At 42.7% G+C, this 19,182-nt stretch overlaps 1 protein-coding gene across 1 annotated transcript in view; it reads right to left on the reverse strand.

Annotated features, from left to right (window-relative positions):
• The window catches only part of Egf (epidermal growth factor), a 93,049-nt gene extending 84,117 nt beyond the window's left edge, over positions 1–8,932 (reverse strand). The window contains exon 1 of the mRNA XM_057793000.1: positions 8,835–8,932. Within this exon, the coding sequence (XP_057648983.1) occupies positions 8,835–8,932 (98 nt within the window). The remainder of the gene's footprint in view (positions 1–8,834) is intronic.
• Positions 8,933–19,182: the final 10,250 nt, after the last annotated feature.

The following is a 19,182-nucleotide window of genomic DNA, read 5'->3' on the forward strand; positions in this document are numbered from 1 at the left end:
ATGGGATAGGCTTGATTAGGAAGCACACACACAGGACGGTGGCTCTCAGCATCAGCCAAGCGCTGTGTAATCTCATACAGCCAGTGCAAGTCTGATGAAGTCTGGTGACCAGATTGGCATCTTTAAAAGGTCCAGTGTGGCAGTCAGGTGTGAGACCTCAAGGAAGAAGCTTCTGCTTCCACTCTCCATCACCCTTTAGATGGGCAGAATCGCTCCCAGATTACCATTTGTTTCTGGATGTCACAGTCAGCTGGGTGAACTCCGGACCTCCCCACGGTGTGGGCCCCAACTCACAAAGAATCAACTCCTGTCATTAGTTCACTTCAGAGACAGTGGAGATGTCAGACAGGTGTACTTTCAGACAGATGTGCTTTCCCACTCCCCGTCCTTTTAATCGTCAGTGTCTGACATTCCCAATGTAAGCAGCCTGATTTGTCATGGAGTTCTGACAAACCTGACAAATTTAAATTAAAAACACTGAGGTCACTTTTATTTCACTCACATTTGACATTGCGTCTACCCTCTATTTCACATCACATATAAATAAATGAATATAGACTTTTAATTTCAAAGTAAAATCCAACTATAGAAAGCATAAAGACTCTAGAATGTATCCACATTGTGGGAAGAGGAGGCCTTGCCAGGCATAAGGAAGACTGAAACTATTAGAGAGAACTCTCTTGACCAAGGATGTAAAACACTAGAGATGATATTAGAAGATGAAACAGGACAAGAAGCTCTCTCTCTCTCTCTCTCTCTCTCTCTCTCTTTCTCGCTCTCTCTCACGGTGAGTCACTGATACTCGTAATAGTTAAATGTTCTTGCAACTTACAGAGGCAAAGGTCTTCAACCCAATCAGAAAATGTGGAATTCTAGAGCAAGCTATCGACAAAAATAAAAACAAGACAAAACAACAACAACAAAGAGCAAATGGTTTAAACAGATGTTCAGTCTCAGCAAAGAAAACACAAATTTAAGTTGAAACTTGAAAAGGACTATCTGGCCAGTCACTGACTAGAAGACTATGGAGATACTACCCAGGGCTTCCAGGGGCAGGCAGGAAACACTCAAGACAGAACGAGTCTAATATTCCAGGGAAGAGCAGTTTGGATGGGAAGGCAATTGTCTTGATGCTTCTCCCAGAAATCTAACCTCAGAGACCATCTGAACACATTGTCAAAGAGTTAAATCAGACCGGGCAGTGGTAGCGCATGCCTTTAATCCCAGTACTCAGGAGGCAGAGGCAGGCAGATTTCTTTTTTTTCTTTTTTTTTTTTTTTTTTGGTTTTTCGAGACAGGGTTTCTCTGTAGCTTTGGTGCCTGTCCTGGAACTAGCTCTTGTAGACCAGGCTGGCCTCGAACTCACAGAGATCCGCCTGCCTCTGCCTCCCGAGTGCTGGGATTAAAGGCGTGCACCACCACCGCCCAGCATGCAGGCAGATTTCTTATGAGTGGGAGGCCACCTGGTGGTCTACAAAGCAAGTTGCAGAACAGACTCTAAAGCTACACAGAGAAACCCTGTCTCAAACAAACACACAAACAAAAGAGTTAAATTAGAAACTCATCAAGTATTTTGTATAGTACACATCACAGTTAAATTTCTCCTGTTCAGGATCTAATTTTGTGGACCAACTCTGTCTGGTCATTCTCTCCCTCTCTCTCGAAGGCAGGTTCTACCATAGGACACAGGTTGACCTGGAGCCGGGAGGCTCCCTTGTCTCAGCTTCTCAAGTCCTGGGAGTGTCTGAGGCTGCCTAGTTGCATTTGTTTCCTCTCTTCTCACTCTGTCTTCCACGAACACTGCCTCTCTTATCATTGCCCCTTCTGTTAATGCTCCCTCTTCTATTTTCTCCCCATAGCTCTAACACTGAGCTTTGCTCTGCTTCTCACGTCTTTCTTAGTAACTCTACCCTGGGATGTGCAGTGCTGCCCTTGTTTCTCTACGCCCCATAGTTACTAGAGTTGAAGTAGCAATTGCTTGTAGTTTCCTGGTCCCATGTTTTCATAGCAGGCTTAGCCATCTGTGCAGTTCCTTCTGCAGCACGTATTCCATTCTCAGAATGATGCTGGGGCTCATGCCCTGTGCTTGGAGTCACACCCGGTCCAGTGGGGGAGAAACTACACCTGAGCTCTACTGCAACTTAGTCCTGCTTGAACACTGCCAATGTTTCAAATGTAAGATGTCAGTCATAAACATGATCCCAGATGCATGTGTTCCAGTGCAGAACACAACAAACATGGACAGTCAAGGCAGTGGAACTCCTTCTGCCATTGCCAGTTCCTCAGGACGGGTTCCAATGACAGGGGGTAGAGGAGATCCCAGACAAGGACCTTAAAGAATGATTCTAAGAATGTTCAGCAAAATCAGAAATTATATGAGTAAACTCCAGAAGGAATTCAAAAATTCAAAAAGCAGGCGATGCAAATAAGGAAGAAATTATAAGATCTGAGGGATAAAGTCCTCAGAGAGGTAGAAATTCGGGAAAAAATCTAATTGAAAACTTGAAAATTAAAGGCTCGCTAAGGGAAATTTTTAAAAAATCAGTGCAATTACTCAGCAACAGAATGGATTAAATGGGTTGAGTGGTGGTGGTGCACATCTTTAATCCCAGTGCTCAGGAAGCAGAGGCAGGATCTCTGAGTTCATGGCCAGCCTGGTCCACAGAGCAAGTTCCAGGACAGGCTTCAAAGCTACACAGAGAAACCATATCTCAAAAAAAAAAAAAAAAAAACCTAAAACAAAAAAAGTAGAAGGGATTAAATGAAACGCAGAATATTACAGTTTGAAAGAGAATGAGGTGGATAAGTTAGGACATTCTGGCAATTAGACAAAATAATAATAAAGTACAAATGAGGCATGTAAGATGGGACATCATTAAAACATGAAGCTCAAGATCCTGGCATTAAGAGGTAAAATACAAGGTAAAGGTAAGAAAGTAAGTTTATCGCAGAAAAGTGTCAAAGCCTAAAGAAAGATACGGTCATCCACATACAGGAGGCAAGCAGAATTCCAAACAGACCAAACCAGAAAAGAATCACCCCGTGTCACCTTCTAGGTAAAACATTAAGTACACAGAAAAAGAAAGTTGGAAGCTGCAGGCGAGAAACATCGACTCATCATAGAGGCAAACCCACCAGCAAAACAGCAGATTTCCCAACAAAATCTGCACGTTAGGAGTGCATGGAGTGATGTATCAGGCTCTGGATGACAATATCTACCAACCTGGATTAGATAGCCAGCACACCTATAGTTCATAATTGAAGGAAAAAGGAAAAAAATGCAAAATAAACACAAACTAAAAGAATCCACAATCACCAAAACCATCACTATAACCAGAAAGGAAAAAACGACGGAAGAGTAAGAGCAGATGAGCGTTATGAAAGTACTGAACCCTACAAAACCCACAAATGGCAGGAATTAATATATAACCCTCAACAACAACTCTAAATGTTAATGTCCTCAATCCGCTAACCACAGATCTAGACTAACAGATTGGATTTAAAAACAGACTTACCTATTTGCTGCCTACAAGAAATACATTACACTGGCAAAGACAAAGCCTTTGGAAGTTCTTTAAAATACAAACACACACACACACAAAAACAAACAAACAAACAAACAAAGCCATAAGGCAAAAGCAAAGAAAAAAAAACACCAATCCAAACAAATGGAGCTCAAAAGCAAAAAGATGAAGCTTTGACTATCTGCTAAAGTATTCAGGAGCGATAAAAGCCATGTCGTGTTGATTAAGGAAACAGCCTATCAAGATCTAAAACAACTTGAAGTGTACGTGCTCTGACATCGGCAAACCCAAGCATTGCTAGATATAAAGTCACAGACTGATCTCAATATAATCCCAGCTCTCATCAAAAGATAGGAGATCCAGATGATGAACCAACAATGGAGCTTCTGAGTTAAATAATATTGTGGACCACAGGGACTTAACAGACAACAACAGATGCAACAACCTGCATGCAGCACTTGCAGAATATACACTCTATTCAGTAACCGTGGAAAGTCCTCCAAAATAGACCATACTTTAGGGCACACAGTGGATGAATTTCTACATACATAGACAAAAGGGCAAAGAATTCTCAAAAGATAAGCTACAAATGGCTAATTAACATGAAAAAAATGTTCCATATTCTAAGCCACCATTGAAGTAAAAAATCTAAATTATACTGAGATTCCATCTCACTCCAATTAAAACAGTTGTCATCAAGAAAACAAATCACAAGACTAGGACAGTAACTTAGTGGGTAAATCCCTTTCCTTGTAAGCAGGAGGCCTCTAGTTCACTATTTTACTAGAATCAATGGAAACAGCAGCAGCCACAACAAAATGTCAGGTGAGGTAGTGGGGACTTGTAACCCACTACTAGCTAGGGGCAGATAGTTTATTGGTGAGCCATTCTAGCAGCCAAGATAGCCTACTTAGTGAATTCCATGACAGTGAGAGACTCTTTCAAAATAAGTAAGGCAATAAATAAAAAGGTGGAAAAACCCGAGGGGAAGAAGGGAAGAGATTGTTGTGTGACCTCCATACACATGTACACACATGTACCTGCAAACACATGAACAAACACATGCACCAAGAGAGTGAGAGACAGAGAGAGGGAGGAAAAGCAGGATGCAGGAAGAGGGCATCTTTATACACTTAGGATGAAAATTTGCATTAGTCAAGCCACAATGAAAATCAATAAGGAAATTCAAAGAAACTAAAAATAGAACTACCACACAACCCACAATTATCACTTCTAGGAATATTCCAAAGGAATTTAATTCTGCATGCTACAGAGATACCTGTCCGTATATCCATGTTTTATTACGACATTTTTTTTACAATAGTCAACATATGGGACTCAGCCTGTCTGCCCATCAGAGGATAAGTGGAAAAATATTGTCTGTATGCAAATCAAGCTTTAGTCGGCCATATATAAGAATTAAATTGTCATTTTCAGGAAAGTAGATACAACTAAAGATAATCATAGAGATAACCCAGACTCAGAATGACAAACATATTTTCTTTCACATGCAATCCTAACTTTATCTGATCTATGTCTATGCCATCTATATCTATACATCATACACATGTATGTAAGAGCAGAAGCAAGAGTTTCTGGGGAAAGCAAGGAGAATGGGGAAGGCAAAGGGGAAGAAAGGGGATGGTTGGGCACATGAATATAATCAAGTACATGCTAGACCAGAAGGAGAACATGTTTATGACAAATAGCCAGCAGGGTGTTGACACTAAGCAGGTACATAGGCTGATGGAACAGGACAGCAGGAGCCTGGGAGGAAGCCTACACATCTACAGCCAAGTGAGTCTCTCATAAATATGGCAATAATAACACATTGGGGAAAGGTTGTCCGCACGTGTTCCAGGAACTAGATATCTACGTGCAGAAGAATAAACCTAGACCCTTATCCTGCACACGTTACAGAAATCAACTCAAAAGACTCAAATGCAAGACTCGAATCTAAGAAACTACTCTGAGAAAATGTACGGTAAATGCCTCAGGACACTGGAATGGGCCGGAATATTTTACACCATGGCCTCAAAGGGACAGGAAGCCAAAGCAAATCCAGACAGATGGGAGCACACGTCAGGAAAGACTGCTGCGTAGCCCAGGGAATGTCCACATGGCACTGAGAAAAGTGGAGCGGGAGGCACCTTTGCAACTGTACATCAGACCAGGGTTGGTATATAAGGAACTCTGGGACATAACAAAGCTCCCAGAATGGGCATTAGATCTAAATGGACACCTCTCAAAAGAAGGCGTATGTTGTGGGAGGATGCTTGTTTGTGTTCTGGCTGCCCAGACTCCCGAAATAACCACAAAGAAACTGTATTAATTAAATCACTGCTTGGCCAATCACTTAAGCGTATTTCTGGCAAGCTCTTACATACTAAATTAACCCATTTCTATTATTTCATGGCCTACCAGCAAGGTTCCAGCTGGCAGTGTCTTTTAGTGTCCTTCGTCATGGTGTGTCGTCCCTGTCCCATTCCCCCGCCTCCCCCGGCCTTACCTCTATTCTGCTCTGCGCAGACCCAAGACAGTTTCTTTATGAGTCAATGGTATTCACAGCATACAGAGGGAATCCCACATCAGGCACACAAACAGCCAACACAGTGAAATATTCCATATCACCAATCACCAGGGAAATGGAAAGCAAAGCCACAAGGAAGCCTCCCCACACCTAGTGAGGACAGTTATTATCTGAAAATCTGAAAATGATGAGGATGTGGGAGAAAGGGAATCCTTGTACACTGTTAATAGGAATATGTATACTTGTTATTATGGAAACAGAAGGGAGGTTCCTGGAAAAAATTCATAGCTGAACTACTTCATGAAGTGAAAATTCCACTACTGAGTATATAACAAAGAAAGTGAAGTGTCGAGAAACATCTGCACTCCTATACTGATTACAGCATTATTCATAATAACTAGGAAGTAGAAACGATCTATTGGCTGAAGAACAAGTAAGAAAAGGTGGTACGCAAACAACAGAATACTATTTGCTCATAAAAAAAATGATCCATGTTTAAAGCAGCCAAGGGGCTGGGACACGCCCACGAAGCAGCACTTTGAAAGTAAAAATCCTGGGTGTCCAATTTTGCAAATGTGCAAATTGCTGGGGGTGGAGGTAGGCGTCCGTTGAGTGTAAAGGGACGTGGAGATCGGAAGGGAGTGTGGGAGGGGGGTTGAAGGGAGCCTGCAGGAAAGGGCATTCCCTGAATGTTCTATTTGTGTTTTCCAGAGCTAAGGAACCCACTCCATCAGGACCGAGGAAGGAGAGACAGCTGCCGTTTGAACGGCACAGGCCATGTTTAAGCGAATACCGAAAATGCCAGTTCCACACAGTCATGTTCTAATAGTACATGTGCAGCGTCCCCTCCCCAAAAGGACACTTTAATCACATCGGTATCAATGTGCAACTTGCACCTTCTCACCACTGACTGCTTCAGCAGCATTGGTCTGCCTTTAAGAAGCCTCCAAACCTGGTCAGTTCAGGTCACAGAGGCTCTTGTGTTTCTAGCAGCATGTGTTGAACATGCTTACATACACACATACATACGTGATACCCAGATTCTAAGCCCCAATACAATTCCACAAGTCTTTTTCCTTGTCCTTTTCTGTCTCACTTCTGTATATTCCTCTATCCCAGGAAAACCTGGTTCCAAGATGTCAACTCACGTACTCATTTGTTTTACCCTAAGACACAGAGGAAACAATTTCAGAATCATGGAACCGGCAATACTCCACAAAACAAACCTACCAAAGATGCTCAAGTCGCGTTCTCTTGGTTTCCTCAAATCAGGATGGGGATGGATAGTGGGGTTTTGTCTTTCCTTTTTTGAAGCTACACTCAACCTCTTTGAGTAACTTGGAGACACAGAGCAGACATACTCATTCTCCACTTTCTAACCAAACCTCCAGTATCTCAGGCACACAGGTGATAGAAACGTCCTGTAACAATTTTAGCTTAATTAAAAGCACTGGCCTGAAAACATACAATAAACACAGATTTTGCAAAAGAGAAGGCAGGGATCTCAAGACCTAAGAAGAGTTCAGTCCTGAATTTCCATTCATCATTTGTTGTTACTGCTTTTGGGTTCTGTGCCTTAGATGTTCCAGCATTAAACTCAACTGGCCAATCTAGCCGTGGCGACCCAACAGATGACAATGACAGCCATCGTGCTCTCTAGCCCAGCAAGGAAGGAGGGAAGCATTTCGACAATAACTATTCTATTCCAGTCAGACACCACGGGGACAAGTGGGCTCCAACAGGCCTACATCTGCAAAATTCAAGGAAGACGCTAAGGTTTTTACCTCTGTCAGGCTGTAAGAAGCCATCCTAACCCCTTCTTAACCACAACTTAATGTGAAATCTCAATAAGCTCAAAATAAAAATGATAATTTAAAAACAAAAACGGAGCTGGGGAGATAACTTAGTGGATAAACCACTTGCTGCACAAGGGTGAGAACTGGAGTTCAGGTCCCCAGCAGCTATGGAAAAGGGAAGGAGAGGATGGTGGCCCACCTGGAGCTTCAATATCCATGAGAGAGAGATTGGATACCCGTAGGGCAAGCTGGACAGCTATGCAGGTAGAACTGGCAACCTTTGGGTTCAGCCTCGGTGCACAAATGGAAGCCTACCAAGGAAGACTTACAATGTCAATCTCGGCCAACCCCACAGCCTTGTGCATGTGCATCCACATACATGCAAACATACACATGTGCACATGCACACACATACTCACGTGCATGCGCACGCACACGCGCACCCACACACCCCAAGCCCAAATTCCAGTACTAGGAAAGGCAAGGCAATGCAAGGAGAAACATCAGTTTCAGGCCAGCCTAGACTGCATTATGAGACCCTGTCTCAAAACACTGAAATCAAAACAGTGAAATTACCTGTATCTTTTTCTTCCTTACTTGGAAATACAGTTGAGGTTCATCTGTTTCTGTTTATGTTTAGTATTAATTTTTATTTGGCCATACCATAGGACTTGGTTCCAGGCTTTGAATGTGTACAGCCTTAATCTGCTTCCAGAGGGGAAACATGATACTGACTGACTGACAGACACTCCTGACACAGTTGCCTTCCCCTGCTCCTTCCTCCCAGATCACACTCTCTACCCAACTCACCTGTCTCTAGACACGGTGTTCCTTGTCCCTAACCTGTTTTTCTGCTTTCTGTTTAACCTTCCAAGGTTCCTTTTTACAAGGGCATGGAGATTCACGCGGTTGTGTTCATTTCCCTGTCTCTATGAGACGCTGTACCCTTATAGATCACTGCAGCGGGGATAGGAACTTCCTTACCTTTGCAGTTTCTTTTCATTTAGCAATGCAGCCTGCAGGTCTCGGCGTATCAGTTCATGGGCTCCTTCTTTCAGCTTTAGAGTAGCAGAGGCTTCCATTGTGTTAATGTTCCACTTGGTTTTTTAAAACTAATTTTCAATACTGGAAATTTAGATAACATTATTTTTTACAATGACAGATAATACTGAAAAGAATTAATTCTGGGCGTCTTATTTTTTCCAAGGAATGTGTTTAGAATAAATTCCTAGAAATGTGATTGCTACCTGCATATGAAATCTTTTAGACACTGTCAGGTTCTCTACCATAGGCTGCACTCTGCATTCTTCCCAGCAGTGGATAAGGGAATGTATCTATTTCCCAACAATACAAGAAAGGGGAAAGATTGTGAAGCTTTGCCAAGCATACAGAAGAGAAATATTCCAGATTCTTTTCCTCAATACAGTGCATTTCTCTCCCTATAAATTAAACTCAAAATATGTTCATGTGTTTAGACACTGTTTTCTCACATCTTAACAAGAGAAGTATATTTCTCCTTTATTTTAAAGATTTATATATATATATATATTGAGTAATATATATACACATATCTAGGTAGTTTGTAACAATTTTGAAATATTTTCTTCAAACTCAATCTTTATATTTTTGCTATGCAAAAGTTGCTTCACTTTTATGTACAAACACATCAATAATTTTGTTGCATTTACATTTTGAACCATAACCATAAAGTCCCCTTCTAAAGGAAGTTATACCCTTGGCATCTATTACATGCGAAGTTTCGGTCTTATAGTTAGAACTCTGACACATACTCATTTTATTCTTTCAGTGTGAGAACTTGATCTAATGCTACCTGTTTCAAATGACTGATAAATGATGATGTCACCACCATTTAACCAAAGCTGGTCCCTGTCTCCAGTGAGTTCAGATGCTGTCCTTATCACATACTAAATCTCCACAAATGTACCATGCTCTAAATGTTAGTGAGGCTATTTCTAGTCGTCTTTCCTGGTACCCTATTTTTATATTTGTCTACGTGCTCAAGATAAAAATCTTGCATCGTAAAACCAGGCTTTACTATCTGGTAGAGATGATCCCTTCCCTTGCCTTTCAATGGTGAAGTTCCCCCCTATGAAACTAGTGATGACTTTGCCTTGTATTTTCATGTGGGTGTTCGCCAATGCAGCTAGCAAGGCTATGGAGAAGCTCTGCAGTAACCCAGAGGAGAGTGTTCCAGCTCAATCCAGCCTCTGTCTGTGCCCACAAGGACACCAGACACGTGAGGGAAGAGGTCATCCTGAAAGTGTGTCCTGCCCTAGCCACTCGTGTTGATTGCCATGCAGATTGTGCGGGTATATGAACAGTCCAAATGAGCTTCTTCCAAATGCCTTGCCCGTAAAACCATGTGTAAAATACAAAGCTGTTTTAACCTCTCAGTTAAAGAGGAAAATCATCTCTGTTCTCTGTGGCATTGTAAAGGAAAGTTTAGCTTTCTAGAAAATCTCAGCTTGAAGAATGCACAGCCGGGCAGCTCACAGGCCCAGGGGTGAACTTGCTATGATTTTGCTAACTGGACAGAGTATAAAATCCATATTTCTCTACCCGTAGGTTAGTGGAGCTCTCTGACCTCATCGGAGAGTGTCTTTGTGCCACAGAAGTCGCAGAAAAGCAAAACTGATCAAAGTGCTGAATATCAGCACAGTGTTCACCCACAAATGGGACATCTGTATCACCCCCTCTCCGCAAGGCTTGGGGACCATCACACAAGAAGGGATGGGCAAGTTCTAAGAGTCAGAGGTCAGGGAGGACTGGACTGAAACAGAGGTTTCTAGGTGACACCATTCACTCATGGACTCAGAGCGGCTATGGCTGCCTGAACGCGACCCACATGAGATCAAGCCAATCAAGATTTTAGCACAGATGGGGAAAGGGTTCGTGGGTCCCCACCTGTCATTGAGAAGCTATGGTCCATTGATGACTTCTAGGGGAGGGAGAGCAGGTCAGTCAGGGCTCAGGATGAAACCCATGGGCAGCACAACTGGGAGGTGACAGGAGCTGGGAGAAGCTAAAAAGGGAAGAACAGTAGAGACGGGTGTGAGCAAAATAGCTTGTGTGAAATCTCACGGATCTGAGTACAGTAGGTCATGTGTGTATATGAAAATAGCTCAGTGAGACTTGTCATTCTGTCAAATTAATTTATCAATTTTATTTATCTTTAAGGTTTTTCTTTAATGTGTACATATGTTTGCCTGCATGAGTTCATGCGCAGGTACCCACAAGGGCCAGAAGAGGGTATTGGGTTGCCTGCTACTGAAATTTCAAATGGCTTTGAGCTGCCAGATGTGGGTGCTGGGAACTGAAATCCAGTTCTCTGCAAAAGAAGTGAGCATTCTTACGTGCTGAGCCTCCAGCCTCTGCCTGCTAACTTTATAAAGATAATCTTGTCTTGGTTTTCCTTCCCTCCATTCCCTTGTCTGTCATTTTAAAGGCTTCCGGTAGAAGCCTAAAAATTTTAACTTTATAACTAATTTAATATTTATGTCTAGTGGGCCTGAAAATACTTTGTCCTCAAAGATGAACAGTTTTCATTTTTATATTTGCTGTTTTCCTTGCTTTCTTATTTTTATTTTTTTTTATTTATTTATTTTTTTTTTTGGTTTTTTCGAGACAGGGTTTCTCTGTGGTTTTGGAGCCTGTCCTGGAACTAGCTCTTGTAGACCAGGCTGGTCTCAAACTCATAGAGATCCGCATGCCTCTGCCTCCCGAGTACTGGGATTAAAGGCGTGCGCCACCACCGCCCGGCTGAATATTTTGATTTTTGTTTTCATCTGGGTACTAGAAAGATATCTATTTTGGTCTTGTTTTTAAGTGACTTAGCTTTTCCCCCAATATTCTATTTTTCCCTCTGGCCCATAATTTGTGAATAATATCCTTTGACTCACACAGTTTCTTGGATAGCAGTTATCTTTCTACTCTCCTTCACCAATATTTACCTTTCATGCCCACCAGGATTTATAACCTTTTTATGCTCTTCTTTTAGTCTGGACCTATGGTTAGATTTCTTGAGTGTCCCATGTCAGTATTTAACTTGAATTCTCCCCTTTCTATGTTCGTTCTCTTGTTCTCTCTCTCTCTCTCTCTCTCTCTCTCTCTCTCTCTCTCTCTCTCTCTCTCTCTCCAATCTCTCTCTCTCTCTTCAATCTCTCTCTCTCTCTTCAATCTCTCTCTCTCTCTTCAATCTCTCTCTCTCTCTCTCTCTCTCTCTCTCTCTCTCTCTCTCTCTCTCTCTCTCTCTCTCTCTCTCTCTGTCAGCTCTGACCTCTCTAGCTTCAAGCCCTTCCTCGAGGACCCGCTATGAAGCTCCGAGTCTCAGATCTTCGTCCAGTAGTTTGACTGTAGTTCCTAGGTGTGATTTCATCCGTGCGTGGCCTTTGCTGCTGGCTCCTCTCCCCTCCACCTTGCAGTCTCCGAACCTCTTTCTCTTTCTCACCACAAGCTCCACGCTGCAGCCGGACTCAGGTCAAATTCGGTATTTCTTTCTTTTAAAAGCAATTTAAAGTCCAGGTGTGTTCTCTCTGCTAGTAATTCCACAAAACACAGGCCATATGTGATATTCGTATTTTATAGGGTTTGTTGCTATTGTTCGGGAAGGATTTCTAAAGATATCACAATATACAGACTGTGTTATCACACAGACTTGTTTTCTTGATTTTTTAGGCCTTTTCTCACCCCAGAAAATACAAGCAGCTCGGCACCATCCATAAAATTATTTTAGGAATATAACTCTTTACTACTGTCATGTTAAATTTTTGGGAAATTGGATAAAACAGAACAAGTAACACTTAATAAAGAGAATGTTAAAATAACGGCAATAGGAACATTGCTTTTCCGTGAAGACTTAACTGAACTAGTGTATTACACTAAGTCAATGCAGGAACACGGCAGATTTTCTCCTGAGTAAAGTCATGAGTGTTGTACCCTATGCAGAAGACAGCAAATACGGCAATGAGTCCTACCCCGTTCTGGTTTTACTTGTTTGTTTGCTCTTTTGTACTTGACCACAGACAATCTGGCCCTCCTTCTCCCCCAGTGTTTTCCTGAAGTTAAACAAGGAGTTTTCTGAACGGCACCTCAGGATCTAGAGGAACGAGATGTAGAGCATGGCTCTGGCGGTCTTTGCCCGCTGCCCGAATCACAGACCCGGGCACAGCCCATCTGTGGCACGCTGTCTAGCTTGGGCACTAAGGAGGGCTGAAACAGTCTAAGCCTGACTGCCCCCTCACCTTCAATGAACTTTTTATTTAATATGAGGTTCAAGCTGGTATCTCAGGCTCGTAGGCCAGCTTTGGGAGTTTTATAGTTCTCCGTTGGGGACAGTGAACCCCCAGATCCTGAATTTCTTGTAAACAACTTCTTTCCCCCTGATCGGAGTGCCTAAAGCTGCTCTGAGCACGAGACCCTCAGGAGTTCCTGATGGCCCGGGAATGGTTTCTGGTGCGTTTGGCTGGGCGTGGCTATCACTATATAATCTGCCCCTGGACACAATTAAAGGGAGCATTCTTGGGGAATTCTGGCAGCAGGTATGATCTGTGTCTCTGTGTGTTTTTGTGTGTTTCAATCTCCAGCCCCTTGCCAGGCTCACGAACTGTATTGTGGCGCATGTAGCGCAGACGGGCGTGGTGCGCCACAGTTCTCGTATGTGAGAAGCTGCTAGACAAGCCTTCCACTGGAGGGGAATGGACTAGGGGCTCTTGGTCCAGCACCTTCCTTACCCTGAGGTTCTGGATGAGATGTATGCCCTGGCAATGCTGAGGCATGCATGGGCAGCCTATGTGGCGGTTCTGTTGAACTTGTCCGTATTGGGCTTCATGGTCTGAGATGATGAAGACGACTAACCAGGTCTCTTCCTCCTCTTCCTTACCCTAGTCTTCCTTATTCTTCCTACTGAAAAGGCCAGTAGTTCCACCTTTTGCCTTTCTTTCTCCATTCTCAGTTCACCTATGGCTTTTCTGACATTTTGACCGCAGCTCTGCTATGTTCCTATACTAATCTCTGTACCCCCTTTCTGTCCTGTGCACATGGCATTTAACAGCGGAGAGGATGAGACAGTCACTAAACTCACCTGGAGTCTTCTTTATTTCACAATTATTCACCTAGAAGTTTTTGAGTTTAAAAAAAATTCTTTCATTGGCTGTAGTAGTATTTTCTGTAATCCTGATACTCAGAAGGCTGATGTTGATACAGGAGGATTGTGAGTTCAAGGTCATCTTGGCATATAAAAGGAGAATTTGTATCAAAAGAAAAATAAGCAATCATGAAATATTATTTTATTTATTTATTCAGTTATGTATTCAGAACCTATGATACACCTGTTATTGGAATTGTGAGTCTATTCCATAATTCATAGTATAACCTTTACCCATAAGAAATTAGCTATTACTAGTTTTTTATCTAAATCTGTTTTACAATCTATTACAAATAAACATCAGTAAAATTGATCAGTTTTCTGTCTTTAAATTTTTTTCTTTGTATTATCCATTCTCTTAATTTCTGTGGTGTGTACATGTATGAGCATGAGTGTGTCTGTGCAGATGTGCATCCATACATGTGTATACTGTGTGCACATGCCTGTGTGTCACATGAACATGAGTGGTGCATGAACACAAGTATACAGATGCACACGATCTTGAGAGTACATGTGCAGGTCATATTTCGGCCTTACTCCTTTAAGATAGGGTTCTCACTGAAATGAAAGTTAACCATTTTGACCCACCTGTCGGGCCAGCAAGCTCCCAGGACCTAACTGCCTCTGCTGGAGTTATTGGTCAATTCCAGGCATACACACGGTCATGCCTAGCTTTCAACATGCTGGGGATCTGAATGTAGGAACTCATGCTTGTATGGTACTCTTATCTACAGAGCTGTCTTCTTATCTTTCGTACTCTTTTGGAGACCCACGTCCAGGGACCAAAATTATTATTTTTTTAACTTTTGTAAATGTTTTCCAAATTCCAGGACATATTTTCTTGACTCTATTCAGTGCTATTTTTTTTTGGACAATTAAAAAAAACTGGACATTTAAAGCTGGAGAGATGGCTTAGAAATTAAGAGCACTGACTGCTCTTCCAGAAAACCAGGGCTGGATTCCCAGTATTGGCATGGTGGGTCACCATTGTCTGTAACTCCATTCCCGGGGGATCTGATGCCGTCTTCTGAAGGTCTCCATAGGCACTGCATACTTATTAGATACAGACAAGTTCAGGCAAAAGACTCATATACATAAAAGGAACTAAATAAAAATTTCAAAAAAGAATCAAGATATTTCAATATGTTCCATGGTATCGCCCATGAAAACAAAGTAGAATGTTTTTCCTAAGTGTAAAATATTGTAATCACTGAGGGAAGCATCGTTTCATGTGTGTGTGGCGCATGTGTCAATATGGCATCTCTGGGGACCAGAGGGCAACTACTGAGTCAGGCCCCTCCTTCCTTCTTTACAAATTCACGTCATCAGAATGCCACTGTCAGGCAGCCAGTGCCTTTACTTCTGTGCCATCTTGCCAAATCTCACAATCATTTTTAATCGACAGACCCACTGGCTGTGTGTCACTTAGGTTAGCTCATCACAGTGTCTCCATGAACATTCTTAAGCTATTCATTGTATGCGTTTCATGCTGCCCAATGGGGCTTCAGTCTTCCCTACCTGAGAAAGCATCCTTGAAAAAACAGGATAGCTATTACATCACTAGGATATTTTGACTATACCTTCTATGTGCTTGCTTTTAAAGAAGATGGCTACAGGGCTAGAGCTTTAACTCTTAGTCATGAATTGCAACATACCTCACGTGCCAAAACTGAGCTCAGGATAACACAGGGTTTTCTCCTGGCCTCCTGACCCCAGACCATGTCCCTGCCAGCCTTTCTCTGGAGTTGATTTTCAAGGAAATCAGTAACTTATTATGTCTGATGTTCCAGGCCTCCTGTCTTGACAAATTGCCTTTGTAAAATATGGGCACCTCTCCATAGCCACTGGCAGGCTCAGAAATCTGAAACGGTCTCCCACAGTAATAGAATTCCTAATAAAGTATGAATAATTCAGTACTTATCTGAATCTTTAAAAAATCATGATGACAAAATTGAATGACACCTATATCATAGTAAATAAAGGTTATTGACTTTTTTATTTAAAATAAATTAATCTAACATAAAGTGAAGTTAGACAAAATTATTTAGAAAAATTCTTTTTAAAATCCTAACTGACTACAAAACTAAAAGATTTAGATCATTAGACAATGCACTCAGTGGTGAGAGCACCGAGGATATACAGGAGGGGGAGGGAGGGGAAAGAAAGGGAAGGGAAGGGGGAGGGGAGGGGGAAGAGGAGGGAAAAACAGGAAGGGAGGGGGAAAGGCAAAGAGGAGGGAAAGAAAATGGGGAAATTATAAACATAGGGAGGTTTTGGAGTCTAAACAAAATTTCTTTTTAACAAAGAGATGTTTAGAATTAATAACTTAATTCTGCAGTTACTTATAATTCCTTGGATATAGTGCATTAAAAGCCAACATGTGACTCACACAGATTTATCAGAACTTGCTTCTCAGATTCCTGACACAACTTTAGAAATCTATCCTGTCTCAAAATCGTCACCATCCAGGGTGAATACAGAGTTCGGTGCAATGATTTCTTCAATAATGTCTTCACTGTACCCCTGTGATTCAGAACACGGGCAGGGTTTCTAATCACATCCAGGGATGTCAAGGGAACCCGAAGGACGGATGAGATTGTAGATAGAAGAGGAAAACAGTAACCAAGACAGAACAGCCTCGAGTCGCCAGGGAACCAGCCAAGCCAGGTGCTGTGTAGGACAACGTGGTAGCGACGGTTGCTTTCTGTGGGCTGAACTGTGATGGCAAATGCCCGTGTCCTGCCTGTGGCGCGGTGACTGAGTAAACTCGAGATTATTAGTTCAAAGCCCTCAATCTTGGCAGAAGGACTTGAGCATGCTGCCCAGGGACTGCTGCCATCTAACCCCAGCAGGGGTCACAGGGCTTGACCTGCCCCTTAAGAGGTCATGTCGCCTCAGCTGAGACGGTACCCGGAAGAGCAGAGGACTCCACAACGTCACATGATATTGTGACACCGATAATGGGTTGAATCTAGGAGTCTGTGAAGGGTTCTCCATTGGTGGACAGCCGTCAGGCTCCCCAAACAGAAGCTGCCCCTTAGCCTTCTTCCCTAACCTGGCATCATGGTGCCAAGGAACTTCTAAGTGAGCTGCTCCTCTCCACGTCTGGAACTGAAGACTTATCATGTAGCTCCCAGAGCTTCCAGACCTTTCCTCCTCACCAGAGCCTGTCCATCGTCCCCAGAGGCTGGACAAACTCAAGAATAGTTTTGGCAGATTTTGCTCGGTGGCAGCCTCCAAAGCAGAGGCACACAAAAGTGCGAACAGAAGGCAGTAAAGGACAGAATGAAGAAGAAACATCTCCAGGCCCACTGGAGCAGTCCATGGGGCGGCACTAAGGTTCTTGACCACAGCTAACTACCAGTCACTCTCTCAGTCCTCCCTTGGGAATGGAGCTCATCATTCACTGAAGTCCCAAATCCCATCTTCTCACCAGTTTTCAGATCTCAACATGGGCCGCTTGCCCAGGGCCAGCTTCTCTCCTTTGGACCAAACATGAAAGATCAATCAGTTTGGTTAGCATTTCATTCTGGAAGTGCTGTATAAGATGGATAGGGACCAGTCCAGAGAACATTCTCGGAGTTTGATGGATGCTTCTCTTCCTCACTTTTATGTTCAGCCATACCTCTTACCAGGTGTTTCTTTCGTAAACAGAATAATTTCTTGTAAAGGCTAGCTCTTTCCCATGGGTCACGACTATGGCTGTGTTGTGGCAGCCCTGTCTCCTGGATATCCCCAGGCCAGGTGGCAACACACTGCTGAGTTGCGGTGTCTGTCCTCCAGAATGCTCAGCTGCAAACTGTGCCTTCATTAATCTCCATAGCCACACTACAGCCGCTCCTATAATGTGTATAATACTTGTGAAAGGTTATTTTAAAAAAACCAAATAGTATTTATGAAGTATTTATCCCATGTATTCATGGACCTACTCCAATTTCCCTGATTTTTAACCAAAAAAAAATTTTTTTGACAGAATGAATTCACTGACACTTCTCTTTGCAAATGTCAAAACACCCCTCTAGGGCAGTATCTTTCAGCCCGTTTATGTGGGTCATTACTGCGCTGCCTAGTTTTTTTTTTTTTTTTTTATTTTCGAGACAGGGTTTCTCTGTAGTTTTTGGTGCCTGTCCTGGAACTAGCTCTTGTAGACCAGGCTGGCCTCGAACTCACAGAGATCCGCCTGCCTCTGCCTCCCGAGTGCTGGGATTAAAGGCGTGCGCCACTACCGCCCGGCTTGCACTGGCTAGTTTTATGTCAACTTGACAACAAATAGAGTCATCAGAGAGGAAAGAGACTCAATTCAAAAAACATTTCTATAAGGTTGAGCTGTAGACAAACCTGTAGGGCATTTTACTAATTAACTAATTAGTGATTGTTGTGGGTAGGCCTATCTACCACCCCTGGGCTGGTAGTTCTGGGTTCTCTACAAATGCAGACTGAGCAAGCCATGGGAAGTAAGCCAGTACACAGCACTCCTCCACGGCCTCTGCATCTGATCCTGCCTCCAGGTTCCTGCCCTGTTTGAGTTCCTGTCCTGACTTCCTTTGATGATGAACTGTAATGTGGAAGCCTAAGTCAAATAAATCCTTTCCTCCCCAAGTTGCTTTGCTAGTGATGTTCTATTACAGCAATGGAAACCCCGACTAAGACGGTTATAATTATTATTACTTGCATTGTTGAACTACCCCTGTGTCTCTGGGAAAAAGCCAACTCAGTCACGGCAGGTAGTCTTTTTGATGTATGCCTGTGCTAGGCTTGCAAATACTTTACTGAGTATTTTTTTGATCCATGTTCACGAGGGCTATTGGCCTCTTCTCTTTCTTTCTACCTCGCCTTATTACTTGCTAGCTTTCTTGCTTCCCTGCATTCTTTCTTTGGTTGCCATGTTTTTATCTGGTTTGGTTTGAGCATGAAACTGGCTGTATAGAAAGAGTTTGAGGGTGCTCCTCCTGTTTGTGTATTTTGTGTTTGTTTCTTGATTTCTTTTTTTCATCATGCAGTAATGTTTAATCTCTGGTCCCAGTGAACTTGATGTCCACTTCTGTCTTCTGAGGGCACTGGGCACACATGAGGTCCCCAGATGTGTATTCACGGAAAACACCAACCCCACGAAAACGAAAAAATAAATAAAGGAGCAAACCACTATACCTGAACAACAAAAACAACAAC

Source organism: Chionomys nivalis, chromosome 18 (genome assembly GCF_950005125.1).
Source record: "Chionomys nivalis chromosome 18, mChiNiv1.1, whole genome shotgun sequence".
NCBI classification, from domain to species: domain Eukaryota; kingdom Metazoa; phylum Chordata; class Mammalia; order Rodentia; family Cricetidae; genus Chionomys; species Chionomys nivalis.